Below are 27,624 nucleotides of genomic sequence, written 5' to 3' on the forward strand. Positions count from 1 at the left end.
CTGAAGCAGAATGAAAGACGCAAATAGTACCCTCGCTGCTTCAGCCGTCACGAAGCTTCGTTTACCACATCCCTATCTGACCACATTCTATGCTGTTTCAGGCCGAAGCGACCAGACTCTGAGGATTCGAGTCGGTGAGACACAGTCACCAAGCTCGAAACCCTTGCCTCTTACTCTACATAACGACGACCTTACCTACACAGCCTTGCAGGCCCCGAAAGATGTACCTGATGCTTCAAACAATTCCTCATGGGCAAGAGCAAGGAGATCACACCACACCACAATAGCATGGCGAAACTCAACTCCCTCACTACCACAGATATGGCTGGTCATCTACATGCTCTTCACGCAATCACCAGACCACGAGACCTTCCGCCTAAGCCTCGAGGGTGCTGATAAGGACTCGATCGCGAGCCAGCTCAAGCAGGAAACACTGGCCATCGACCACCCAACGCCTTCTCGAGCAGCCGATAAGGGCTCGAACGACGGTCAAGATGAGCTCCTCATCCTTCGAAGCACGTTCTGGCAAGGTGCTGCGTCTCCCTTCGGCCATCGTTCAATCTGGATACCAGAAGGAGGTGGATCAGCAAACGTCTCAACAGTCGACTACACAATGACAACAAAGACACCAGAGTTCAATCAAGTCCACGCATGGCATCCCCGTCGAGCGGCCAAACCGAGACCAGGCACGACAATCTACAGCCGCTACATTCCGGCCCTGGACGAGCACTTCTCTATGGCAGCACTCGACTACACCAACCCTGAGCACCTGAACCTCTTTCACACGTGGCAGAATGATCCACGTGTAGCTGCAGGATGGAACGAGACCGGAGATCTCGATCATCATCGCACATACCTCCGAAACCTTCACGAAGATCCGCACGTCCTCACCGTGCTTGCGTACTGGGACGACACACCATTTGCATATTTTGAGATCTACTGGGCTGCCGAAGATCATCTCGGAGCACATTATCAGGCTGATGGGTTCGATAGAGGTCGGCATGCATTAGTTGGCAATGACAAGTTTCGTGGCAGACATCGCGTCACTGCGTGGTGGTCTGCTACGATGCATTACATCTTCTTGGACGATCCAAGAACAATGAGGGTAGTTGGGGAGCCGAAATATGTGAATACGAGTGTGCTGGCATATGATTTGATGCATGGTTTTGGAGTGCAAAAGTTTGTTGATCTAGGACACAAGAGGAGTGCTTTGATGATGTGCCCGAGGGAGCGGTATTTTCAGCTGGGCATGGACCAGACGCAAGAAGGTGTGGTAGGTGGGACGTATGTTGCTGTTGGTGTGCCGAAGTTGTGAGTGCGGTGCTAGGGAGTGGGAGACCCTACTTGCGATGTTGGTCAGGCGGGTCGAAGGAGTCTACATGTACACCATCGGCAGCAACGTGGCTTTGCCTCAATTCCTGGGCAGGCCCGTCACAGTCAATTCAAATGTGTTTGGTTACATCGCCACAGCGTAAAAGCATGGAATGATCCTCCGCTGTTGACATGAGCTCAAACAGCGGAATTTTGGACAGGATAAATTTGCCGCGGACAAAATCCACCGTAGACGTTGCGCCAGATATTGAGACAATGTTACGAGCGTCGAGAACACTATGTCGCTTCTCTACCATGCTTCCCAATCTGTACACCAACGTGGCACTTATGCTTTCGACTAATAATAGCAGGAACATACGACCCGTATACGGATCTCGCTGTCGCTGACGAGCCTGTGGTCTCTACCAAGTAGGAAGGCGCGATGCGACTTCGTAATTTCGAAGCTGTGACGTATGAGGTCCAACTCAGATCGGAGCGCCGGTATCGGTCACCATCACCAGACTGATCAGCACCTAGCCTCAGGATCAATTAGAACCTTACCTCGTGTGAATACGACGAGCAACCCTGGGCCACGTATCAGGACTTTGCCCAAGCGACGCACGTTACATCTGCACACCATGAGATTCCGATGGAGTCTCCCCTTTCAAATATCTCACGAGTCAACACGACAAGATGAAACAATTCGTGGACAACCCTCGGGTCGACGATCTCTACCGACTGATGCAGGAAGCAGAGTTTTCATCTTATCAGCTTTTATCTGATCCGCCGTTAAGATCAAGATCCCTGCTATCAGATCCGCTGCTTTGCATCTCCGACGAATCAAAGTACCGCTTCTTCTTGCCGAGCTATGCTGGACGACCACGTCTCCGCCGCGCTAGAGCGACCATGATTCGATTTCTCCAGCTGACCAGCCCTGTGTCATTACAATGTGGGCTCTCACTGCCGACGAGCAAGAACACGAGCGACGATCAGCAATGGAGCTATCAGCGCACCATAATGGGGATACTCCTCCGAAAGAATTACGGATGGACGGCTTAGCGAGTCCTTGTATCGTGCTGCGATGATGGCAGTGGCTTCAAGAACACGAGCTGAAGTTAGAGACCTGGTCTAGCAGAGTGGTGAGATCCTCAGGCCTTGTCACGTGGACGTTGCAAACACGAGTACCTGGTACATGCTAGCGACGACGAGCACCGAGCAAGGGGCAGCACCGAGGTTGGACTCGCTAGACTATGCTCAAAGGTGAAGCTGGCACTCCAGGGCATCGACTGACAACCCATTCATGAATGATTCAAGTTATCTCGAGCTCTTACGCCAACATCTTTCTCCTCCTCTTCATTGTTTCGTTCAAGATGGGGTCGATATTGAAGGAGGTCCCTCAAGGGGACCTACTGGTTGAGTTCCAAGATCAAGACGGCAGCAACAAGTACGAAGAGCGTGAGGAGGTCGTCCAGGAATCAGCGCCGAAGAGCAGACATGAAACGTCAACGACGGAGCCAACCGCAGGTCGGGACAGCGTTCGTGAAGTCGTGAACGACAGTCTCGCCTGCTCTTTACCGCTGAGGGAAACTTGTGGGACGCAGCCATCCAAACTCTTCGACGAGATACTCCTGGCATGGATGCTCTTTCACCGGCGAGGCAGTTTGGGCTTTTCAGATGAGGACTTTCTGGTTTCATGGGCGATAGAGCCAAGTCTTGGTACTCCGACGCATTCGTGTCTGATCAGCGAGGTCGTACAGGCAGACAAGACTGTAGCAGATTGCCTCGAAGGAGTTCGTTCACAGTCCGCAAGCGCAAAGGCCACTTCACCAGGAACCGCCAGCACCGCAACACTAGAAGCAAGGTTAGCGAGCAACGGCACCTCCGAACATCCATTGTTTGCCATCAGGGCGTCCGTCGGTGACCCATCATTGAGCATTGATTGTACACACCGACATCATGAGCTCTCTGATACCATTTGCACAGCATATCTCAGGACCATCCTCGACCTGTTCACATTCGTCAGTACACATCCGACTAGCCCGGCAACCGGATCATCACAGATTCAGCCACACGAGCTCTCCCAGATATGGAACTGGAACCATACCCTGCCACCAGCCATCAACCGCACCATCCACTCGTACTTCATCGAGCGAGCACAAGCGCATCGCGATGCGCCCGCAGTTGTCTCATGGGATGGCGACTTCACATACGCAGAGGTTGATAGGATGTCAACTCAACTCGCACACAAACTGTGTAAGCTGGGCGTGAAAAATGGCAAGCCAATCCCTTGTTGTTTCGAGAAGTCGGCCTGGACGGTCATCGCCGTGCTAGCGATCATGAAAGCTGGTGGCGCATTCGTGCTTACAGATCCGAGCCAACCGGAAGGACGACTGCAGACCATATGCGAAGAGGCGAAAGCAGATATTGTGCTGACGAGTGAAAGGTATGTTGAGCTCGGCAGGAATTTCGCGCCGGCAGCGAAGGTACTGCCGGTTGGGCTAGCGATGATGAAAGAGCTTGTAGACATGTCGACAAGCGAGCTGGAGACCGTTTCTGCGGATGGACTGATGTACATCATCTTCACATCCGGCAGCACTGGCAAGCCGAAAGGTGTGATGATCACGCATAAGAACTACACGACAGGCGCGATACCTCGAGCGGAGATCGTTGGCTATGAACCAGACACGAGAGTACTGGACTTCGCTTCATATGCATTCGACGTCAGCATTGATTGCATGCTTCTGACACTGGCGACTGGCGGATGCATCTGCGTGCCGTCTGACGATGACCGCGTGAACAACCTGAGTGGTGCAATCCGAAAGATGAATGTCAATATGGTCCATACCACGCCGAGTATTGCGAGGGTGTTCGATGCGGATGTCATTCCGTCACTGAAAGTCCTTGGGCTTGGTGGCGAAGCTGTACCGGCTCATGATGCATCGGTGTGGAATGAGCAGACAAGAGTCGTGGTTGCATACGGACCGAGTGAGTGTACTGTCGGATGTACTTTCAGCAATGATGTCGGCAAGAACAAATCATATACTAGCCTGGGCAAAGGCTGTGGTGGTCTGCTGTGGATCATCGATCCTGATGATCATGATCGGCTCAGCCCTCTAGGAGGGGCTGGCGAATTGCTCGTTGAAGGTACGATCGTCGGGAAAGGATACCTCAATGAGCCCGAGAAGACTGCTGCGGCTTTCATCAAGGATCCAAAGTGGCTTGTGCAAGGAGCAGAGGGTTTCCCAGGTCGGAGTGGACGGCTGTACAAGACGGGCGATCTGGTGAAATATGACCCTGACGGTAGTGGTGCAGTCGTGTTCGTTGGTCGGAAGGATCAGCAGGTGAAGATTAGAGGGCAGCGTGTCGAGCTGGAAGAGGTTGAGCATCATTTGAGACAACGCTTGCCAGAGAAGACGGCTGTTGCGGCGGAGGTCATCAGCCCAGGCGGTGATGGTGATCCAACGCTTGCGGCGTTTGTCGTTGAGCAAGACTTGAAGCAAGAACAGACCGCGAACGGAAGCTGTAAGTTCAGTTTGGACTTCCAGAATGTGCTTGTGGAGCTGGAAAAGAATCTAGTCAAAGGTGTGCCGAAATACATGGTGCCAGGTGCATTCGTACCCTTGCCAGAGATCCCCACAACAGTCTCCGGGAAGACGGACAGGAAACAACTTCGTGCAACCGGAGCGTCACTCTCAAGGAAGCAGTTATCCAGCTGGCGAGGTCCACCCAAGGCGAACGAGTTGATACGACCACTATCCAACAAAGAACAGACGATCGCAAGGCTTTGGGCGAAGGTATTAGGTGATGGTCCGGAGATCTCGGCTGAAGACAACTTCTTCGCACTTGGAGGAGATTCACTGAAGGCAATGCGACTGGTAGCTGCAGCACGAGGACGAGGAGTTTTGTTGACCATCAGCACCATCTTCGCCAACCCGAGTCTCGCCGATATGGCTTCAAAAGCCGAGAAGATTTTGGAAAGCTCGAAGGAGGAGGTACCGCTATTCTCGTTGCTTGGGACAGACTGGACGGAACAAGATGCACGTCGGCAGACAGCTGAGGCCTGTGGTGTTGATGAGGAGGCAATTGAGGATGTCTATCCTTGCACACCACTCCAGGAGGGACTGATGGCATTGTCGGCGAAAGTGCCAGAAGCATATGTGGCACAAAGGGTACTGCGATTGCCAGATCGCAATGCTGCGGAGAAGCTCCGAGATGCCTTCGAGAGTGCTGCTAAGAATTGTGTTATTCTTCGAACAAGGATCGTGCATGTATCGCCGCATGGACTGGTTCAAGTTGTGATGAAGGAGTGTCCACAGTGGCAGGAAGCTGACGACCTGCAAGTACATCTGGCAAGAGACCGAGAAGAGACGATGGAGCTTGGTACCTCACTATGCAGGTTTGCTCTAATTGAAGATAAGAAGTCCGGAGCTGTCGATTTTGTGCTGACGATGCACCACGCTTTGTATGATGGGTGGTCCATGTCACTTGTTGTTGACAGAGTAAACAGGGCATATCAAGGCCTTGAACGTGTCGGTCGGACAGAGTTCAAGGTGTTCATCAAACATCTCCGGGAACAGGATCGCAAGGCTTCTGAACGATACTGGCGAGAATTATTGGAGGGTGCCGACAGCCGTCAATGCCCAGCACTACCATATCCCGACTATCAGGCAAAGGCAGATTCATTGCTGGAGAGGTACATTTCCTTGGCCAACGCCTCGAAGTCGAGCAACACACTTGCCACCATCATTAGAGGTGCATGGGCGCTAACAGCAAGTCAGTACTCACGCTCTCCGGATATGATCTTTGGCGAAACGTTGACTGGACGGAATGCTGATGTGCTAGGGATTGAGGAGATCGAGGCACCTCTCATCACGACTGTACCGATGCGTCTTGTGCTGAAGGGGACTTTGACGGTCTCGGACTATCTAAAGCAAGTTCATCAACAGACCATTGACCGCATACCGCACGAACATCTGGGCCTACAGAACATCAGACTGTTGAATCGCGACGCTCGTCACGCTTGTGACCTGAGAACTGGCTTCGTGTTGCATCCTTGCGAGGACGAGGACACGAACAGGATCACCGGAGGCCCAGCTAGCGGTCTGGTGCCTGCAGGTGATACTGAGGCTGCACAGGAAGCGTTGAAGTTCAACTCGTATGCCTTGATGATGGTCTGCACGCTGGAGAAGAAAGGCTTCTTGACGATGGCTAGCTTTGACTCGAAGACGATTTTCAGGGAGCGCATGCAGGAGCTATTGGCGGCATTCGAGAAGCATGTCCAACAGTTGTGCAGTGATGGCGATCGGTTGCTAAGCGACATCTGTGAGCTGCCGCAGGAATCGACGAGCAAAGACGATGGAGCCTATGTCAATGGTCGTATTGGGGATCCTGCTTGCAGTGCAGTTATGACCAACGGAAGGCACATTGACGGCGTACGGTTCTCAGGCAACGGTACGTCGGCCGAGCAGCTCCTGATCGCTATTTGCAAACGCATCCTCAGACTTGAGGAAATCGATGCGACTGACAGCTTCTTCGACCTCGGAGGTGACTCGATCGGAGCGATGAAGTTGGTATCAGAGCTGAGGCAGGCGGGCTACAAGCTCACAGTAGCTCAAATATTCGCTAACCGCCAGCTGTCCATGATGGCCAAGCTGCTGGGGTCGGCTGAGCCGTCGAATGGAAATATCGATGTCATCCATCCAAAATCGGCACGAGACAGGCATGGCAACGCTGACCTCGTCGAGAAGGTGCGCCCAACGCTGCACTCAGACTGCCAGATTCTGGACGTCTATCCAGCTCGTCCGCTGCAGGATATTGCTCTGACAGGCACGACTGAATTACCACGGTACTCTGTTCGTTATGAGCTGTTCTTCATGGATGGCCGTGTTGACAAAGATCGGCTGTTCGAAAGTTGCCGGAGGCTGATTGCTATGAATGAGGTTCTGCGAACAACTTTCGTGCGTGTCGACCAGAAATGCTATGGCGTGGCTCTTGACAAATTGGAGGATCTCATTGCGGAGTATGAAACTGACAGTGATGTCGAGTCGTTCGCTCGAAAATTGTGCGACATCGATGTGCAAAGCAGGATGCCAGCAGGATCGCAATTCGTCAAGTTCTTCTTTATCGAAAGTACTGCTGGCAAGACTTGTCTGATCTTCCGACTTTCACACGCTCAGTACGACGAGATCTGCTTGCCAATCATGTTGCGGCAGCTGTCGGCGCTGTATCAAGGCGAGACCGTCGAGGAGCCTGTGTCCTTCTCTTCCTTCGTCCGACATGTGGTGGAGGACAACCTGCCGAGGTGTATTGAATACTGGCGCAAACTCTTGCGTGGAAGCTCAATGTCGATTCTGCCAGGTCCAGAGATCAAAGTTCAGAATCGCAGGAGATTGACATCGATCACGCAGACGATCAATCTTTCGCGTCGACCGAAGGGTGTCACCGTTGCCACGTTCCCTACCGCGGCGTGGGCTCTTTGTCTTGCTCGAAGGCTGGCAAAGCGTGATGTCGTCTTTGGAGAGGTTGTGAGTGGTCGCAATACTGGGTTTCCGGATGCTGATCGCGTTGTTGGTCCATGCTGGCAGTACGTTCCTTCACGAGTCCAGATCCAGGAAAATTGGACTGGCCATGACTTGTTGCAAGCAGTTCAACACCAGCACATCGCCAGCAGTGAGTTTGAGGGAATTGGTCTTCCAGAGATCGTGGAGCATTGTACAGACTGGCCAAGGAGCACAGATTGGTTCGACTCTGTGGTTCACCAAGACGTCGCTCACGTGGAGAGTCTGCCCTTCTCTTTGGCCAACAGTCGTATGGAGACGTATTATCCTCATCTCGAGCCGTTGAGGGAATGGAAGATTCAGGCGTTCGCTGGGAGGGATGAGATGACGATGGAGGTGGTTACATTCGAGGAGTGGAGGAGCTTCGGGAAGGAGTTACTGAGAGATATCATGCTGGCGTTCGAGCAGCTGGTTAATGAGCCTGGGAAGCTGTTGTTGTGAGTTGTTAGCAATGGCGTTAGGATTGGACAATAATCGACGCAGTGCTGTGCAGAGTCCATGGAAGTAGCGGCGCAATATATTCTGTGTATGCTGCATTTGGCGTTCATTCTATCTCGTCTTGTCTATCATTTTTCGATATGCATCTCGCTGCTCCATCACCGTGATCGCTCTCTCTGCTCACACCCCATGAGCGGTGTCGTCTTGGTATGCACAGAATCGAAGCTCGAACCATTTCTGTATGCAAGAACGACCGCGAGTGCTGGTGAGTGTTGATCTGCTCAACGAATTCGCTGTTTGATGCAGGAGGAATATTACAGAAAACAAGCTGAGACGAATAAGCATACCTATCGTGTGGAGGTGGTTGAGAGCATGATCGCGGGCGCGTGTCCGGACCGAAAGGCTTCAGCTGCATCATATGCCGTTTCCGCAACAGTAGTACGGTTGCTGCGGCAGTCCCGTTCCGCGAAGCCCTCCGCAGTTTTGTAACTCGAGTCATCGACGCGAGCATCACCAGGTCCTTCCAGCTACGGACGAGACTATGCAAAGTCTGACACGTCGTTTCCCGTGCTGTCGAGCTCATGCTATCAGGTAGCCGTTCCTGAAACAACAATGTGCCTTGACTGTCGACCTCCACTCCCAACGAACCACTGCATGAGAAATGCTACCTGTTCGAGGATGTTCTAAACTAATATGCAACGCAGTTGTTGATGATGTTTGATATGAGCAGGTCGAGAAAAAAATCGACTTTCACGGCGTCCGATTACTCTTGCAAAAGCTTTCCAGATGGGACACGACCTCCCTTCGCCCTTCCCCTTGCCGTTCCTCACTCGATTCTGCATTGTCGCTTGACGGCGGATCTTGTGGTGCACCAGATGTGCCAAATGTCGTGTGCTGAACACCTGCAGGTCGCTTCGATCCTCATGATCCCCGAACACGCCTTCGAACCACACGTTGATGTTGGCTGGCGAAACCTTGGGAAGAGACGGCTGTGAATGTGCTGTCATGGTTCAGGTTTCGTGGAAGGCCATTCCAGGGGTGAGAGAAGAAGCAGCAATGCTCATGCGTGAAGCAGCCCGGTCTATGGTGGCAGAAGCAGGAACCATCGTCATCTGCTGGTTCCAAGCCTAACGTTGCGAAAGAGCCGTGCAGCAGCCGCCCGCGTTGTCGAATGGTAGCCTAAGAAGGACAAGCGATAGCCTGTGCGTGTCCGGTTGGGCTGTGAGGCTGTGTGCGGAGTCACTCGTACGCAAGAGAAGGGCAGAGCCCCATCGCACCAGGTCGGGGTTGTGCTAGGACATCCGGTTTTGCGATCAGAACTTTGGTATTGGCAGTAGTTTAGCTTGGGCAAGATATGGAGAATAACATGTCAGTATTGGGCGGCATTAAGACTGCAAATTTTGACGAAGGACTGCGAAGTACGAAAGCTGCGCAGAGGCGTGAGATGTGCCCACCTCAGAGAGTGGTTGGCCGCCATGCTCGGAATCAGTGCTCGAGCTGCTGTGTGATTTTGAAGGCAGAAACATCCTGGTCAAGTAGGTAGTTGACTTATTGCCGGTTCTGATTGCTGCTTCTTCTCATTTATCTTGTCTCGTCCAACGCCTGGCTCATCAGCCATCAATTGAGCTTCGGACTAGAGCTATACCCGCGTCGATGTTCAGCTAGATTACCACTAACACGGTTCGGTGATCAAGTGATTACCAGAAGAGACCAGTTGGGATGAGAAACAAGAAAGAATCGAAGAAGGGAGCAAAAAGCAGGTATAGAAAGGTTGGTCAACCAGCATTGTAATTTAGCGCTCATGAAAGCTCGCGCAATCTCATATGTTCATATAATCATTCTGTCGTACACACCATCTAAAGCTTCCTACAGTCGAGCTCCAAGCTTCTCATACGTGTCACCGTGCTGCCTCAGATCGAATCTGTCGAGCATCATCACCTTGTTCCATGCAGCAACAAAGTCCCTGATGAACTTCTCCTGTCCATCTGCCTGCCCATACACTTCCGAAATAGCACGCAACTCAGCATGAGAGCCAAAGACCAAATCAGCACGGCTAGCAGTCCACTTCTTCTCGCCAGTCTTGCGATCGGTGCCCTCGTAGATCTCGTCGTTGTTGCCGGTTGACTTCCAGGCTGTGTTCATGTCAAGGAGGTTGACGAAGAAGTCGTTTGTCAGCTTGCCTGGTGTCTTGGTAAGGATACCGGTCGACGAGTTGTCGTAGTTGGCGTTGAGAGCACGCAGACCACCGACTAGGACTGTCATTTCCGGAGCGGAAAGTGTGAGCAGATGGGCCTTGTCGACGAGGAACTGTTCGGTTCGCACTCGGGATGTTCCCTTGCCGTAGTTGCGGAAGCCGTCGACGACTGGCTCGAGATGCTCGAACGACTGAGCGTCGGTCTGTTCTTGTGAAGCATCTGTTCGGCCTGGTGTGAATGGGACGGAGACACCTGAGGACTTCTCAATTGCAGCGCATCCTGCAAGGACGATCAGATCGGCCATCGAGACGTTCTTGCCACTCTTCTGCTCGTTGAATGACTTCTGGACCTTCTCCAATGCAGCCAGAACTTGCTTGAGTTGTGGTGGGTTATTGGCCTTCCACTTGATCTGGGGCTCGAGTCGGATGCGGGCACCGTTGGCACCACCACGATGGTCACTACCTCGGTGAGTGGAAGCTGCTGCCCAGGCGGTGGTGATGAACTGGGTGTTGTCCAGGCCAGTGTTGAAGATCTCCTTCTTGAGAGTAGCAATGTCGTTGTCGTCAATCTGAGGACCTTCAGGCTTTGGTACGGGATCCTCCCAAAGGAGTACCTCGTTTGGAATCTCTGGACCAAGCCATCTGGTACGTGGACCCATATCACGGTGAAGTAGCTTGAACCAGGCACGAGTAAAAGCATCTTCTAGTTGCTTCGGGTTCTCGGCGAAGCGGCGCGAGATCTTCTCGTATGCAGGATCGAAGCGAAGTGCAAGATCACTTGTCAACATTCTTGGCTTGTGCTTGACGTTGGGGTCATAGGCGTCTGGGATGAAAGCATCGGCGTCCTTGGCCACCCATTGATTGGCTCCGCCTGGAGACTTGACCTGTTCCCATTCGTACTTGAACATATATTCGAGGTAGTGGTTGCTCCATTTGACTGGAGTCTTGGTCCAGATGACTTCAAGACCACTGGTGATTGTGTCAGGACCCTTACCGGACTTGTAGCTGTTCTTCCAGCCGAAGCCTTGGTCCGCAACATCGGCTGCGCCTGGGTTATCGCCGACGTTGTCTGACGGAGCAGCGCCGTGTGTCTTTCCGAAAGCGTGTCCGCCAGCAATCAAAGCGACTGTCTCCTCGTCACTCATGGCCATGCGGCTGAAGGTAGTTCTAATGTCTCGAGCGGAGGCGACTGGGTCGGGGATACCGTCTGGTCCTTCAGGGTTGACATAGATCAGACCCATGTGTGCGGCTGCGACAGGCTCTTCCAGCTCTCGTGAATGGATTGCAGAGTGGTCTTTGTGAGCACCTTCATCACCGTCCACGATACTGTTGCCATGGGGGCCTTCTCTGCCGTCTGCGTATCGAACGTCGTTGCCTAGCCAGGTTGTCTCGCCACCCCAGTATACAGACTCGTCAGCCTCGAAGGTATCGGCTCGGCCACCGGCAAAGCCAAATGTTGGGAGACCCATGGATTCGATGGCGACGTTACCGGTGAGGAGCATGAGATCAGCCCAAGAGATCTTGTTGCCGTACTTCTGCTTGATTGGCCATAGCAGACGTCGTGCCTTGTCGAGGGAGACGTTATCGGGCCAGCTGTTGAGAGGAGCAAATCGTTGCTGACCATCTCCACCACCACCACGGCCATCGAAGACTCGGTATGTGCCTGCGCTGTGCCATGCCATTCGGACGAAAAGACCACCGTAGTGGCCGAAATCGGCGGGCCACCACTCTTGCGAGTCTGTCATGAGGTTTGTGAGGTCTTTCTTGACGGCATCGTAGTCCAAGCTCTTGAATGCAGCAGCGTAGTCAAAGCCTTCGTCCATCGGGTTCGTGACAGGAGTGTGCTGGCGGAGGATGTTGAGTTTCAATCCATTTGGCCACCAGTCGTTGTTTCGAGTGCCACCGCCGCCGATGTTGGCGAGACGGGGGTTGCCGTGGACAGGACATTCGCTTGCGTCGCCCATAACTGCGGTTGTATGATCGTGATAGTATGAGAGAGAGAGGGAGGATGGCAAGCGGGAAGAAAAGATATTGCGGCGAAGACAGAATAAAACAAACGCAGCAGGACTACCCCGCAGATATTTTGCCCTCCGAATAACTGAACACTTTTTACTAAGCCCAACTGGAGTTCGGCGTTCTAGGCGTGCAGCGATCGGCGTGAGCCTCGGTGGCACGAACAAATCGACGCCTAGCAAAAGTTTCCGCGGTGGGGCTTGAGCTTGGGAAGTTCGCTCGGTATGGCAGGAATATCTCCTCCGAGGTTTTCCGAGCTGGTTTGGAAAGAAGGAGGATCACAGCAGGCGCGTTGTGCATCCTACGTGGTGTTACCGGACGAAGTAGAGTGTCGAAAAACTCTTGATTGCTGTCCAACTATCTCATGAGCGTCTCATAGGAACGTCTTCGGCACATGTGATTTTTTTTATCGGCTCGACGAAATCAGAATCTTCTAGGCCGCTTCTAGAACTCTTCCCTTTGAATCAAGTGACAAATTTACCAAGTTAGGAAAAGTACCAGCCCACGACCTGGCGAATCGGAATTAGAATCGTTTGCAGGTTCATCTAGAGACGGGCACGAATGCCTATCCTCAGTGTGCCGTGTGTGGCTTGATAAGTACTCTAGTATGTCTTCATTGACGACTTGCTCATAGGTCGGCCTACGTATCGAGAGCTCTTGGCTGATGCTGAACTCGCAATGGCTCACCAAGCCCGAAGCTGTTCCCCAACTTGAATCCAGATACTAGTACTGATAAGACCCTGCTCCTTATCGGCACGCTTCACTCCGAAACGCGAACATCAGGCCCACCATCCCTTCGGACCTGCGCTCGACTCACCACCGCGCTTCATGCAGAAACCTGATCAGAGCACATCCAAGAACTTTTATGGCAGGCTCTCGACCAACGGCATCAAAGCAGCAACCTGCTCCTGAGGATGCATACAGTGGTGGAAATAAAGTGGTCGCTGCGCATGATCCAATAAGCAAAACCGCGAGCCAGGTCCTCTGTCGAGACTTGAAGCACGAGGGATCCCTCCAACGAGGATGCAATTCTTTTCAGGCAATGGTGGTGAGCTTGGAAAGGAGCGACATGCAAGAGTGATGTTTACAGCTCCTTGAGCTACACCATGATATCCCCGCTCGGCCATGCCTCCTAAGCCAAGTTGGTAGTGCTACATCTACGGCATCGGAACTATTTCCTTGCTTGCGAGAAGCGTCATGGTAGGTGGTCGAAAGGGTGAGACCCGATTGACCACTGTTTCCGAATTACAAAGCTTTCCAGCTGGACTCTCGGTGAGGCGTTCTATGATTTCTTCGTGAATGAGGTGGTGGCAACGTGAAGGCTATCATGGCGCTCCTCGACAATACAGGACATGACGGGTGACTAAAGCCGTTGCGGACAATGTTCCTCTACCATCGAACTGCATACTCAAGCTCTACCGGTGATGATAGCTGCATACCGTCAGTGGTTCAGCTCTGTTAAGCCAACCTCTGACCAAGTTTTCAGCCACGCGGGCAATGTTGTCATGGCATAGGAACGTGCTCGCCCACACAATGACGGTGACCGAATTGGTGCTTTACCACGTCTATACGACTGAGCGCGGCAGCAGCTGAGTAAGCTGCAATGGCGACCGCAAAGCGACTTATGCTCCACATGTTAGCACTGCGATTTGACGGCGTTCGAAGACCAAGCAAGAGGTATACTATCTTTCAGTACGCTTTCCCAAGAGGTTCAATCCGACTTTATGATCAGAACAGCACACATGTCATATCAGCAGCCACCTGACCCGACGCCATCCGACAATAGAGGCCACGAGGAGGTTATGCGGCTTGCCAACACAATCGGCACCTTCAAACATTCATCACGCAACCCAGGATCACCATATCCACACACCTCGTGCTATCCTAGGGACGTGGAACAAGCTGCAGTCATGCTTTGGCGGCTTGGTCCTTCCGAGAGCGTTTTATGGCACTCAGCGCAGCGCCGACGCAGCGGTGGCAGTTGATAGCGTAACAGCTGATAAGGCCAAATGCCGGGGTTATCGTGTTGGTCGCTAGCCAAGAGTCGGTGGCTCCGATCTGGCTTGATCTGGTCAGCTTTGGCAGGACATAAAAGCTCGGACATCTGTGTTGGCTGGCGTGCTGAAACAGAATGAGTATGGAGCATGCGGCAGGTATCGGGCGCACCTACACAGGGCTAGGGATTGTATCTGGGCGCGGCTGACGCAAATTCATTCACCCAACACGGTGCTCAGGTCATCAATATTTCGAAATTGTGCGGCGCAAGCTCACTGGTTGACATCACATCAGATTACGAGGTTCAACATGCCAAACGTCCTTCCAGTTGTCTCCGCCAGCAGAAGTGTCCCGTGAATCGCCTCCGCTGAGCTTCATTCGGCTTCACAGCCTGCTCCGGGAACCTCTCTTGAACGCATGCTCTATTCTTATTGTTCTGGCTTGCAACAGATACAAGGACGTGAGTTTTGCGAGCCTGGCTTTTCCGCCAACATTGGCATTCAAAGACCTCTGCTGTTTGTCCCGCTGAGCCCAGAGCAGCTAGAACCCACGAATCTCACATACTCCGCCACGTTATCAAACTTTACCAACGGAATTGAGTTTTATAAAGCTGTTGATCGAAGATGTGACCTCTTGACAGGCAGGACCTCGCTCAGCGTCTTTCAGAGCGGTTGATTATACATAAGCACGTCGAGAAGGATGTGCTATTCATTCGTCTTGGTGTTCAGTCCTGCGCCTTCGAGGACTTCTAATGTGAGGCAATGAAAAACGTCGACAAGGCTAGTGATGAGAGCCCCTACTGCGCGGAAGACCGGAGGGCGGTCCGGACTTCGGCTGAGAGCCCCGGACATGAGCACCTCGTCCCGCCAAAGCTGCCTAATCAGATGAGAGAAGTGCGCTTTTCTGGGGCGTTCATGATGAGCTTCCCTTGTCGTCATGATGCTGAGTTTAGGCTAAAGATGGCTTGCACCTTCAGCAGAACCTATCTCACCACAAAGGTTGGGAATGATACAGTACAAGTTGGTAGCAAGTTGATGAAGAAGGTCTTACCTATTCAACTGACCAGCCAGCAACCATCGTCAGACAGCTGGTCTAAGCAGTGATTCACGGTCATATGCGCCCAGTGTTTCAATCGAAGAATCACCATGCGGAGTGGTCGTACACGACTACCCCAGATATTGCCAGGGTTCCGCTCGGCTGTTGGTGTAGATCTGCCATGGGTAGACAAATCGGGAAGGTCGCTATCTGCCAGTGGTAGGGAGATACGGTCCGCCACTTGTATTGTTCAAAAGGAATAAATGAAGCTCTTCGTCAAGCTATGGCAATATTCTGCGCATTTCAACTTCGTGCTCAGCAACCAGGCCCTCCATTCTTTGCTAAAGTTGTTACATAGTCCGCCATGCTCAGATACTCAGCTCTAGTCCATCTGGCTGCAACCTGCCTTCTCGTGGCGGAAGCACGGTCCGTGATACCTCTCGAGCCCAGAGACGTTTCCCCTCCACCTATCCCAGGCACATCTCAGATCATCACGAACGGAAACTTCAGCAACGGGAGTTACGGGTGGGAATCATCTCCAGAAGGACAAATTCGGAATGGTCTGTATTGTCTCAGCATACCAGCACGCGCTCCAGGAAACAGTAGCTATCTAAGGACCACCTACGACTTCCTCGAAACGAAGAACGATGTTTACACACTCAACTTCACGGCGAGATCCTCAATTGGTTTCGACATCACCGTCCTGACCCCGGACCCTCCACTCGATCCAAATTTGAATACAACGGCTGCGCTCACGACGGGTCTGCATCCATTCTCTTTCACGTTCTCACCCGCAAATCAAGCTCCTAATGCAACGCTTGAATTGGTTTTTGGGGGCGCCCCAGCTCAGGCTGAAGTATGCATTGGGAATGTCAGTATGAAACGCATCGACCGAAGCACCTACATACAGGATTTCGGGCCGGCATTGAAAGTCAATCAGCTGGGTTATATCCCACAAGGACCAAAGATAGCCACGTTGGTCACCAATAACACCAGCGTGACACCATGGTCCTTGGTCAACAGTGCTGGGGACACGGTGGCTCAGGGAAACACAGCGCATCAAGGCACAGATTTCACGTCAGGACAACAAGTCGCCACGATTGACTTCAGTGATGTTGCACAAGAGGGCATCGGATACACTTTGAGAGCTGGTAATGCAGTCAGTTTTCCGTTCGCCATCTCATCCACTTTGTACGAGCCATTACGTCAGGATTCCTTGCAGTTCTTCTATCAGCAGCGAAGCGGTATCGCCATTGATGCTGCCCTTGCTGGCGCGGAGTACGCCCGAGCCGCTGGACACGTCCAGGTACCACCGAACCAAGGTGATGTGAACGTGCCATGTCAAGTTGTTCAGGACTCGCTGATTGCATATCTCGAGCCGTGGACATGCAACTATACGCTGAACGTCACGCAGGGCTGGTACGACGCTGGTGATCAAGGTAAGTACGTCGTAAACGGCGGTATATCGGCAGCACAGCTCCTTATGGAGTTCGAGCGCACTCGACACCAGAACTTGACAAATCCACTTGGTGATGGCTCATTACGCGTTCCGGAACGTAACAATGCGATCCCGGATATACTGGACGAAGCGAGGTGGGAGCTCGAGTTTCTGCTCAAGATGCAAGTGCCAGCTGGCAGCTCGCAGCTATTCAATGGAACTCAAGTCGACATGTCCGGTATGGTACACCACAAGATGCACGATAATCAGTGGACAGCCCTGCCAACCGATCCATCGAAAGATCCGAAACGTCGGGAACTGCATCGACCGAGCACAGCTGCTACATTGAACCTGGCGGCGGCAGCGGCAATGGCTGCTCGGTCGTTCAAGATGTACGACTCCGAGTTTGCGCAACAGTGCATACAGGCGGCAACCACTGCGTATGCCGCAGCAAAGAGGAACCCAGCAATCCTAGCACCAGGCACTGATTGGGATCTGGGAGGCGGGGCATACAGTGACGACGATGTATCGGATGAGTTTTACTGGGCATCAGCTGAGATGTATCTGACTACGGGGCAGGACGAGTACTTGTCCGATCTGCAGAACAACACTTACTTCTCCGCGAACACGTCGACACTGTTCTCAATTCCTGACGGATTCAGCTGGGGTTCCGTTGCCGCACTAGGTCAGCTAGATCTTGCAATGGTCCCGAACGGCCTGTCTGAGATGGCCACTCTGTCCGTTCTCGATGCGGCCGATATGTACCTGGCAGTACAGCGTAACAGTTCAAATGGGTACGGTCATTTCTTAGTCAACTATCCCTGGGGCTCGAACTCGAACAACCTCAACAACATCCAGATTGTGGCGTCGGCATACGACCTCAGTGGGAATACTACATACCGAGATGCAGCTCTACAGGGGATCGACTACGTTCTCGGCCGTAATGCGCTTGCACAGTCGTATGTTCGTGGCTATGGTGCGAAGGCCTCCTCCAACATGCATTCGCGGTTGTATGCTCATGAATTGGATGACAGTGCGCCACTGCCGCCTGCTGGATCCTTGGCGGGCGGTGCCAACCAAGACGCGAATGATCCGCCCGCGAATGATGTGCTGGTAGGGTGTGAGCCAATGCTTTGCTATGTGGATGATGTCAACAGCTATTCCACGAACGAGGTTGCGATTAATTGGAACTCGGCGCTTGCGTGGGTTGTTGGATGGGCGGCGGATCATCGGTAGCGGGGTGTAGGTGGTGTAGGGCGATCGTGGTATCTGGTTTTGAGAATCATCGCGTTGATGTTCGGACTGCTTCGTATGAAGTGACTTTCATGCAGGGGATTATCTTCACAGCCGACGCACGAATATATATGGAGTTCTTGATAGTGGTCTTTATCTACTATGGGAAAGCGGATGGCCTCATCATCGACCTCAAATCACGTCTCGCATGTAGCTCAAGTACTCAGTCAGTTCTTCAGAGACGGCTGACAACCAACATGCAATTGAACTTCGACCTGTTTGTGGTAGCTCCGTCATCAGATATGATAGCTCGCAGGATTGACCGGAAGAAAAACTTTGCTCAAGCCTTGCCAAGCTTCCTCGTATCAGTAATAAGCTCGCCGCTAGAGGTCTAGACAATGACGCAACAACAGTGTCATCGTCAACAAATCCAAGTATGCTGCGTTTGCAGTCGTAACATCAGCACGTTTCATTTGCTCGGGCAGAAGAACCTTGCACAATGTTGGTTGCAAATGGCCACGCGTTGGCCGAAACGTCACGCCGCAAGCTTTTCCCTCCACGCAAGCGACAGAACTCACCTACCATAACTCGACCTTCGCCAACACCCGCAACCACAATCTCTCGCAGACCAGAATTCCTTCCACGCATAGTCTGAATCACATATTCACAAACGAAAATCATACCAAGATGTCCGGCCATCCTGATGTCGGCGTCCAGCAGCATGGAGACAACCACGACGTTCCTGAAGACATGAAGATGAACAGGCAAGTGACCCAAAGCCACCCAACACGATCATTACTGACAACCCTCTAGAACAGGTGCATGGCTCTCCTCGGATCACAGAATCAATCATGCATGGCTCGCAGAACAGATCGATCATGCCTCGAAGAAGCAGAAGCCATTGATACCAGTCATGCAAGAGTTCAAGGAATTTATCGAAAGTGACCCCAGAATCTACATGTACTTCACTGCCATGTTCGACGAAGTTCCCCAAAAGCATGTCTATCGAAAAGACCCCACAGGGCGCAAACAGATTCGCGATTACCAACATATGCTCGAAGTCATCAACCATGTGTTCGGCTCTGCACCGGTCTGGACTGACGCCGCTCAAGCTGTGGGGATGGTCGGTGTACCAATGTGCGCCATCCTCGACTATCCAATGTCAACACCCTCCGGTCATGCCGCCTTCCTCGATCCCGAAGTTAACAAGATGCTGAAAAAGATCTTGAACCAGTGGGGCAAGTTCCTCCTGAGCCCAGAGTCAGCTGGTGTCCTACACGAGAACAAGACTGGGTGGCTTGGACAGCATGGCAAGTCAGACATGATGTCCGTTGCCAATGCTCCATACAAGACAGAACACAGTTTTGAGGACTTCTTCCACTGTGACACATCCAAGAAGCATTACGGCTACACTTCATGGGATGACTTCTTCACCAGAAAGTTCAAGGAGGATGTGCGACCTATTGCTAGCCCAGATGATGATAATGTCATTGCAAACGCCTGTGAAAGCAAGGTCTTCGCTGTACAGAAAGATGTCAAGCTACGAGACAAGTTCTGGATCAAGGGTCAACCTTACAGCATCAGAGACATGCTCGCCAACGATCCTCTTGCCGAGAAGTTCGCTGGTGGTACAGTCTATCAGGCATTCTTGTCTGCATTGTCATATCATCGATGGCACTCGCCTGTCAGTGGAACCATCAAGAAGGCTTTCGTTCAGGACGGTACCTACTTCAGTGAGCCACTCTTTGAAGGTCTTGGTGACCCAAACACTAAGGAAATCGACGCACATGGGATCTCGACTGGGCAAGGTTACCTCAGCGCGCTTGCGACACGTGCCATCATCTTCATCGAGGCCGACAACCCAGCGATCGGTTTGATGGTATTCATTGGTATTGGCATGGACGAAGTCTCGACATGTGAGATTACGGTGAAGGAAGGGCAACACGTCAAGAAGGGTGAGCAGACAGGTATGTTCCATTTCGGTGGTTCATCTCACTGCTTGCTGTTCAGAAACGGGGTGAAGGTGGAAGGCTTCCCACAGCCAGGTAGGGCTGAGAACGTACCAGTCAGAAGTCAGGTTGCAGTCGTCAAGACATGAGTGGGAGGCATGCATAGACCTTGCGCAGGAGTGTGGCTTCCGCAGTCACGGATGGTGACAGATTAGATGGCCAGTGATGCTAACAGCGGTCTTGAATGAGTCCCGAGGCAACTGCCCTCAGTGATGGATGATCATAACCATGACATATAACTCTCCACAACGACGAATTCAATGCCCGCTTGCAACGAGAAAATTCGTCGTAATGAATGTTTTGGGAGTAAAGACAGGAGGGGATATGCTAGCTCTGAAGGATGACATGATCGCGTAAATTTACGCGTCGCGTCTGACGCGTTCCAACAGCCGAGGTCCACTATCTGAAATGAAGCTCATCTTCCCACATAACTGCACAACCCTACTTCGCATCGATGCAGACTCTGGCAAGGTGCCTACTTCAACCTGACCTAGCGACTGTCCTTCACTACGCTCCAAGCGCTGTGCCATGCCGCAGGTAGGCACGTCCGCCAATGTGGATGCTTCTCAGATCTTCCTTGAGCGAGCATTGCTACTCCGTGGCAGCATCAGCAACAACATCTACCTGCCTGAACGATGAGCTATCATAGCGCGACTCCGTTCTCATGCCGATCACAACATTGGAGGCGAACGGCGGTCAGTCGCTCGCAAGACTAAGCTGCCTGCGCCAGGACATCTGCGATACTAATATCTGAGAAATATTGGCATTGTTTGGATCTGATCTCGAGGGACTTGACTTTGCCACAGGAGGGTGCTAATCTTACGATCTACTTCGAAGCCAACGATACCTTCACGCCTAATCGTCTCTGTTCGCTCGGCAGCGGCTTCTCGTCAACAGCACGTAGACTGATCAACCCTTCGATGATATCTGTGCAAAAATGGAGGTGATGGGAGGAGTCAGGTCTCGACCGCAGATGTGGCAACAGCAAGAGACGATCCAACACGAAGGTTGCAGATTGAAAGAGCAAAGTGTGGAGAGATGCATTTCGGTCAGCCAGTCTATGACTCGAGCAGAGCACGGTGGAACGCCCACGCAATCATACCAGATATTCACCATTTCTCTGGGCTGTTATTGCCATACTGAGTCAGGACCACAGGCTGAACAAACTCATGTTACATCTCCTCTCTTGGTCGACTCGAGTCACCTTCGTCCCTGCGCAAGGCGAGTGGAATACCCTCCTGCCCGTCTCATCGAAAAGCAGTCAACGTAAATCGGCTATCAAAGAGGCCAGGTCGGCAGGAAGCGTGCAATAACGGTATGAATTCCGACGGGGCATCGAGATACGGCGAACTTGTGGAGGAGGACTCAATTGAACATGCGCACAGCACATACGGTACAGTCAAAGAGCTTCCGGGATATCAACTGCCGTGGCCGTCCTACAGCTGGCCCCAGCTACTTGCCAGACTTCATCCACCGATGTGGTGCCTCACCGCTCGCAGACCACGAATGCAGACGACAATTCCATGTAGTCTTCGATCTACATAACCTCCCGTGTCAACAGCACGTATGATCAGAACGAGAGCGGCTCCATGATAAGGGTGATTGCCCCAGCTAACCATTCTGGAGCCAAAGCATAGCAAAACTCCTTGGATGAATCTCCTATGCGGTGGGTATACGCGAACATCGAATAGCTCAGAACAGTCTCAAGTATGGTCCTCACTTGAACCAGCAAACACCAATATCTCGATCTATGGCGAATGAGGTAGAAAAGCCACACAGAATGCAGGCAGAACCACGAGGGAATTGAGGTTGATGCTATCGCGAGAAGCGGGACAGCTGTCGAGAGTGCAGAGAGACTGGCTGCCTCTCGGTCCGCACGATGCAGGGTTAGCTCTGGCGCATACGAGATACTAGACTGGCGCCTGTCCCAATGCTTAACACAAATGCACGTGTTCGGACTGGGATTAGTAGTTAGTCTCCGGATCGCTGGTCGATGTTCGCACGAGAGGCTCGTTTCCGGGTCGGGCTAGGTCTTGTGTTGGCAGGACATGGAGGCTAGGATATGAGTGTTGGTCACACCACGGTAATCTTGGGCCAGCAGGACCTGCAGGCTAGGATATCGACGCCGATACTACCCCTGTCTAGATTGAGCAGAACCATCGGAGTTCCGAATTGGCCATACAGATAGTGATATGTGCGGGTCGCTTGGGACAGTACACTGACAGAGTGCGCTGAGCATGACCCTGTTTCGGTGCTTCTAGTGAACTGATAGGCAAAGATGAGATTATGAAGGTTGTTGATTCGGGATGAGTTTAAGGCTTTGCGGGACTAGGTCAGCGGATAAAGGAAATTGCCAAGCGCACACCAAGCGCCACTATTCGAGGCTGTCAGCCACAGACCATTAAGCCAGAGCTGAACCCGCAGGAAGTCGTTTCCCAACCAATGATACCCGTGCCCATGACTCGCTTACAAACATTGGCGCCGATATTCACGTGGCTCAAATCAGTCGGACCCCTATTCCTTTCCTTTTCCGTCCGTCTTCCAGCGTCCATCCAACTCGACATCTTATGTTCACCTCTTGGACCTCGTGTTCGTCGGACACGCCGGCGCTATGGAGATCTCGAACTCGGACTGTTCCTTTCGCGATTCATGCACGCCACGTGGCTGCTTGGGACCATTTTCAAACAGCCAGTTCTGCCATCAAAGGGTCTCTGTGGTTGTACGTTGGCTCTACAATCACGCCAGCCCGAATGCTACCCATGTTTCTGCATATTGATCTCGCCCAAGATGGCTCGCCGCAAGCAAGAGCTCCATTATCTTACTACAACGAGCCAGACCTCGTCCACCTCGTATTCAGCTTCTTCCAGCAGCCTCATGTTACGGCTACAGGAAGCCATCAGGCAGTTTCCGATATGCCGACGACAATGCTGCGGTAAAGGAGAGCCCAGGCTTCCGTTGAGTATCTTGTTTTGCTTCAAATACCTTCCATCTGGCTCATCTGTAACACCTCTCCCGTCTTGCGGAAAGTGTGGTCGTGTCTTTCTAACCTGAGTCGTTCTTTCATACGTGCTTGATTGCCCTTTCCGGGCCAGCACTTGTCCATCTTGGACGCTTACACTCCTTCACATATTACTAATCGTTCTTCTCAATAATGTCGATCCTTGCCTACTCCGCTCTAGCATTGAGCACCTTCTCCCTCGTTCAGGGTTCAACTGCATACTCGTCAGCATACGGCTCCGCTCCTTCTGTCATTGAAATCTGGGAACCAGATGTCACCGTCACGGAACATTTCACAACCACTGTCCGCAAGACGTGTCCAGACTGCCAGACCGCTATTGGCAACGCTTTCTACGATGTCAGTCCATCCCAGACAAAATCTTCGGTAACACCTTTATGGTCACAGCCGAGCGGTCCTTCTCCGACGACAACCTTGGTACCTATACCACATTGGCACCAGGTCGCGTCAGACCCGCAAGTTCTGGTCCCTGATCAAAAAGTACAAATGTACTATGCTCCGCAAGGTGCCGGCGGTAAGCGATATTCACACCTACTGGAGCAATTTCAGCCAATACTGACCATGTACAGATTCACAGACTACTCATCAATTCCAATGGATCAACACAACTTTGAGCGCTCCATCTGTCCCTCTCGACCAATCATCCTTGCTCAACTACGCCTGGTCTGCGGATACCAACACTCTATCCGTGACATTCTCTTCCAAGGAGGCCTTTGACACCGCTCGATCGAAATGGGCAATCTCCAACTTCCTTGTTGCTTATGCTGAAGGATGTGGAGATTACCAGAAAGGCGACAACTGCTACATTCAGATCCAGAGCATGTCCTTCAGCTCAAGCACATACTCCTGCCAAGTCTCCGGTAAAGCACTTACGCTCAAGCAATGTCTCGTATCCATGGACGCTTCCTGGGGCAAGTACTCGCCTGTCGGCAATTCTTCGCAACCGGCCTACAAGGGCGACTTCTCAGCTGCCGCCATGAGTGTGTGGTCCTCAGTCTTCTCCAAATACGTTTCATCGTCGTCAAGCGGCAGCGGACCGAGACCGACTGGATGGGCTTACACTCCTGCTGGAGCTGCGGCAGGTGGTCGTGGCAATGGGGGCGCTGGTAGTTGGTCCAATTGGGCGTACGGCAGCAATGTCGTCACGTCGTCCGCCAGCATCACAAGTGCCACACCTACGAGTGGTTCCCCAGGATCAGGACATCAAGGCAATGGCGATGGCTTCAATGGTTCAGGGTCCGATTCCTCGAGCAACGGTCCTGGCTCCAACCCATCGGAAGGCTCCAACAACGGTTCTTCGAGCCATGGTTCGTCTTCGTTCCGAACGACGACGGCCAGCCCGCAAGACACTGTCACAACAACTGGCCCCATCCAGACAAGCACTACCACTATCTCAGGCAGCCAATCCTACGACAACGGTACTGGTCAATACCCATATGGTAATGGAACAAGTACAGGCTTGCCGTATGGCGCAACTGGCACTTCCGCTACCATCACCACACCTCCCATGACTAGCACGACTACAGATGCATTATCCTCGGTTGTCTCATCGCTATCGTCTATCTTTTCATCCATGGCAGCTTCCAACAACAGCACAGGCTCTTTCAACGGCACTGCGCCCATCTCGAACTCAACCTCAGGCTTTTTCAATGGCACTGCTCCGAGCTCGGACTCAACCTCCGGCTTTAACACTACTTTGCCACTAGTGAACAGCACAATCCCAAGCTCTAACTCAACTTCCGGTCTCAACGCTACCCTTCCGCTAAACAGTACGATACCGTCCAACTCCACCACAGGTCTCAACAACACGTCTCCCTTCGCTGCCAGCAACTGCACAAGAGGAACAGACCCCATCTTTGGTCTTCCCACCACTTGCATCGGTCCCGCCTTCGACCTAGACCTCGACAGCATCGACGGCTTCTTGACACTCAACAGAACCGAATTCGCGGCAATTGTCGCGCTCTTCCCTGACCTGATTACACGCTCAGTTCTCTCAAACACAAAACGCGGCATCGAACTTTCGAAACGCTGTGACTGGTACGACGTCGCTTGCTTTGCTGAGGAAGCATGGGACGGAGCCACGAGTGTTATTGAAAGTGTTGGCAGTGTGATTGTGTCGGAAGCTACTTCGGCAGCGTCTGCCATCGAAGCTGCTGCGACTGAGTTGGCCAAGGACATTGTGGAAGCCGCTGAAGCCGTAGGTCAGGAGATCTCAGAAGCTTCTGCTGCGGTCATTGCAGAGCTTGAGAAAGGTCTGTCGGAACTTCTCTCTTTCGACACGAGCACCAGTATACCCGTTAACGTCAGACCTGGGTCTGATGCTCTCCAAGAATCACCTTGGGGTGATCAAGTCCTCCTTGGTAGCTTCGGAAAAGAACTGGGTGGTGATAAAAAGGAAAGCAAGTCCGAAGGTGATACAAAGAGCGAGCCTGAGGGCAGCACAGAAAGCAAGACCGAAGCCAGCTTTGGGCTCAACGTCTATTGCGTCGACTGTGCTATCACTGGTACCGTTGAGCTAGAAGGTGCACTCACCGTGGGTCCAAGCGGCATCAGTAAGTTGATGGTCGGCTCAAAAGCAAACCTCGATTTCGGCCTTGGGGTCGGTATCGAAATTGAAGCGGAAGTTTCCCACACCTTCGGTCTCACGATCTTCCAGCAAGGTATTCCCGAGTTCTGCTCCGGAAGTACACTTTGCATTGGACCCTACGTGAAACTTGCTGCCGAGCTCACCTTCAAAGCTGAAGCGAACGGCTACCTCATGGCTGGTGGACACTGGACTATCACAGACGCGACAGCACAGCTTTGGGCTTATGGCGGCACGACTAATGCGAACAATTGGACTCCGGTGTTCACGCCAAAGTACAATGCAGGTGGTGAGCTCAAGCTGTCGGTTGAATACGGTATGCCTCTGTCCATCGGCTGTGGTATCACCATCCTCGACGGCACATTCGCAAAGAATGCAGAACTCAGCATCACACCATCTATCGAAGCTTCTGCTACAGCGGCGATCAACGTGACCTCCGATGGCACAGAAGCCGGCACTGAGGTGGATACCACAACGCAAGATGGCGAATGCGATGGCATAGGCCTTTCACTGGACTGGAACGTCAAACTCGGATACAATCTACTCGATCTCATGGAAGGAGACCTCTGGGAGCTAGGTGAGCAGAACATTGCCGAGGCATGCGTAGCTTGGGACTCGTTCAAAGCGAACGGCACCTCATCTGCGAACCCCGACAGCACCATTGGCTTTGGTTCTGGCTCTGGCAACATTACATCAGCGTACTCAAACATCTCCCTCATCGATACCGCCGACTCCTCCCCTCTCCTTATCTGCGGAAACGGGAATGTCTACAAGGTGGACGCCGGCTATATCGGCACAGATAATGCCAGCGGTTGCACAACATCCTGGCTCGCCTATTCCGGGTTGTCGGCGAATGCTACAACAGCAACCTCGAACTCCTCCTCTGTCGTTGCAGACATCTCTCGTCGTCTACCTGTCATCTACCCAGACGTCCTCTCCAAGACCGGTGTCTCACGGTTCCGCCTTGTGAACGCGCAAACAATTCCCGCAAAGTCAGAATACGTCGCATTCGATTACTACGCAACCACAGGCTGGCTCGGCGTCGACCGCAAGGGAAAGAAATACCAAGCCATCCAGTGCAAGAACCTCAACGCTACTACCGCTGGTATCGGAGCTGGTATGAACGAAGTCTTCATGGTTTCCAGTTCCGCTGCTTCTAAGGGTCTGGGAGTTCTCGGCGCCGACCAGGTCGTCTACAGCGTCAGCAACGGGTATGTGAGGGAATGCAAGGCTATGACATTGGCCATTGCTTCCGTAACACCTGCTGTCGCTCCTGTTATGGCGAAGGCGGCAGAGGATGCTATTGACGCGGTGAACAGTGTGATATCAGGCATTGCGGCGGCTGCTACGGCGCTTGGGATTGCTAGATAGTTTGAAGATAGTATTGAGATACTCCCAGAAAGCACTTGGTTTCAATGTAGGCTTTATTCGCGGAACTCAACCCAATGTCTATAGTCAAGCCTGAGTCGGCTGTGAACTTGATCTGTGGCTTTTTGCGTTCTGTCACAACCGTCTTCCTTGCAATATTAATCTCTCTCATCCCATACCCGTTAAAAGCACTACACACTTACCATCATCGAGCAGCGGTCGTTGTATTAAAGAGGCAGGGGTAGGAAAGCTCGGATCTCGGCACATTGAACTCCGAAGTTTCATGTACAACTGCGCGCGACAATCACAGCTAACAACCCTGTTCTACGATGCAGAACGCTTCATTCGAAGCCCTGCAGTAATTCAATGCCCAGTTTTATGACTGTAACATCATATACATTCGCCACCATCGGCCTTGTCGGTCAAGCTCGCC

General features: G+C 52.4%; 6 protein-coding genes across 6 annotated transcripts; 5 read left to right on the plus strand and 1 right to left on the minus strand.

The window, feature by feature from the left end:
* Positions 1-10: 10 nt before the first annotated feature.
* Positions 11-1,315, plus strand: PMZ80_011082 (uncharacterized protein; the record flags this gene model as incomplete). The annotated part of the gene is made up of 1 exon (XM_064879470.1): positions 11-1,315. The coding sequence occupies one exon, from the start codon at positions 11-13 to the stop codon at positions 1,313-1,315; it is 1,305 nt and encodes a 434-aa protein (XP_064724801.1).
* Positions 1,316-2,681: 1,366 nt separating this feature from the next.
* Positions 2,682-8,309, plus strand: PMZ80_011083 (NRPS; the record flags this gene model as incomplete). Its single annotated transcript, XM_064879471.1, has 1 exon — positions 2,682-8,309. The coding sequence occupies one exon, from the start codon at positions 2,682-2,684 to the stop codon at positions 8,307-8,309; it is 5,628 nt and encodes a 1,875-aa protein (XP_064724802.1).
* Positions 8,310-10,172: 1,863 nt separating this feature from the next.
* PMZ80_011084 (uncharacterized protein) lies at positions 10,173-12,464 on the minus strand (the record flags this gene model as incomplete). Its single annotated transcript, XM_064879472.1, has 1 exon — positions 10,173-12,464. One exon carries the CDS (start codon positions 12,462-12,464, stop codon positions 10,173-10,175), a length of 2,292 nt encoding a protein of 763 aa, XP_064724803.1.
* A 3,443-nt stretch (positions 12,465-15,907) lies between these two features.
* Positions 15,908-18,217, plus strand: PMZ80_011085 (uncharacterized protein; the record flags this gene model as incomplete). Its single annotated transcript, XM_064879473.1, has 1 exon — positions 15,908-18,217. The coding sequence occupies one exon, from the start codon at positions 15,908-15,910 to the stop codon at positions 18,215-18,217; it is 2,310 nt and encodes a 769-aa protein (XP_064724804.1).
* A 684-nt stretch (positions 18,218-18,901) lies between these two features.
* PMZ80_011086 (uncharacterized protein) lies at positions 18,902-20,312 on the plus strand (the record flags this gene model as incomplete). The annotated part of the gene is made up of 2 exons (XM_064879474.1): positions 18,902-18,978; positions 19,028-20,312. The coding sequence occupies 2 exons, from the start codon at positions 18,902-18,904 to the stop codon at positions 20,310-20,312; spliced, it is 1,362 nt and encodes a 453-aa protein (XP_064724805.1).
* A 3,062-nt stretch (positions 20,313-23,374) lies between these two features.
* PMZ80_011087 (uncharacterized protein) lies at positions 23,375-27,194 on the plus strand (the record flags this gene model as incomplete). Its single annotated transcript, XM_064879475.1, has 2 exons — positions 23,375-23,753; positions 23,809-27,194. 2 exons carry the CDS (start codon positions 23,375-23,377, stop codon positions 27,192-27,194), a joined length of 3,765 nt encoding a protein of 1,254 aa, XP_064724806.1.
* Between the last annotated feature and the right edge of the window lie 430 nt (positions 27,195-27,624).

The sequence above is a fragment of the Knufia obscura genome, assembly GCF_036327395.1.
Source record: "Knufia obscura strain CCFEE 5817 isolate CBS 148926 chromosome Unknown scaffold_24, whole genome shotgun sequence".
Classification (NCBI taxonomy): domain Eukaryota; kingdom Fungi; phylum Ascomycota; class Eurotiomycetes; order Chaetothyriales; family Trichomeriaceae; genus Knufia; species Knufia obscura.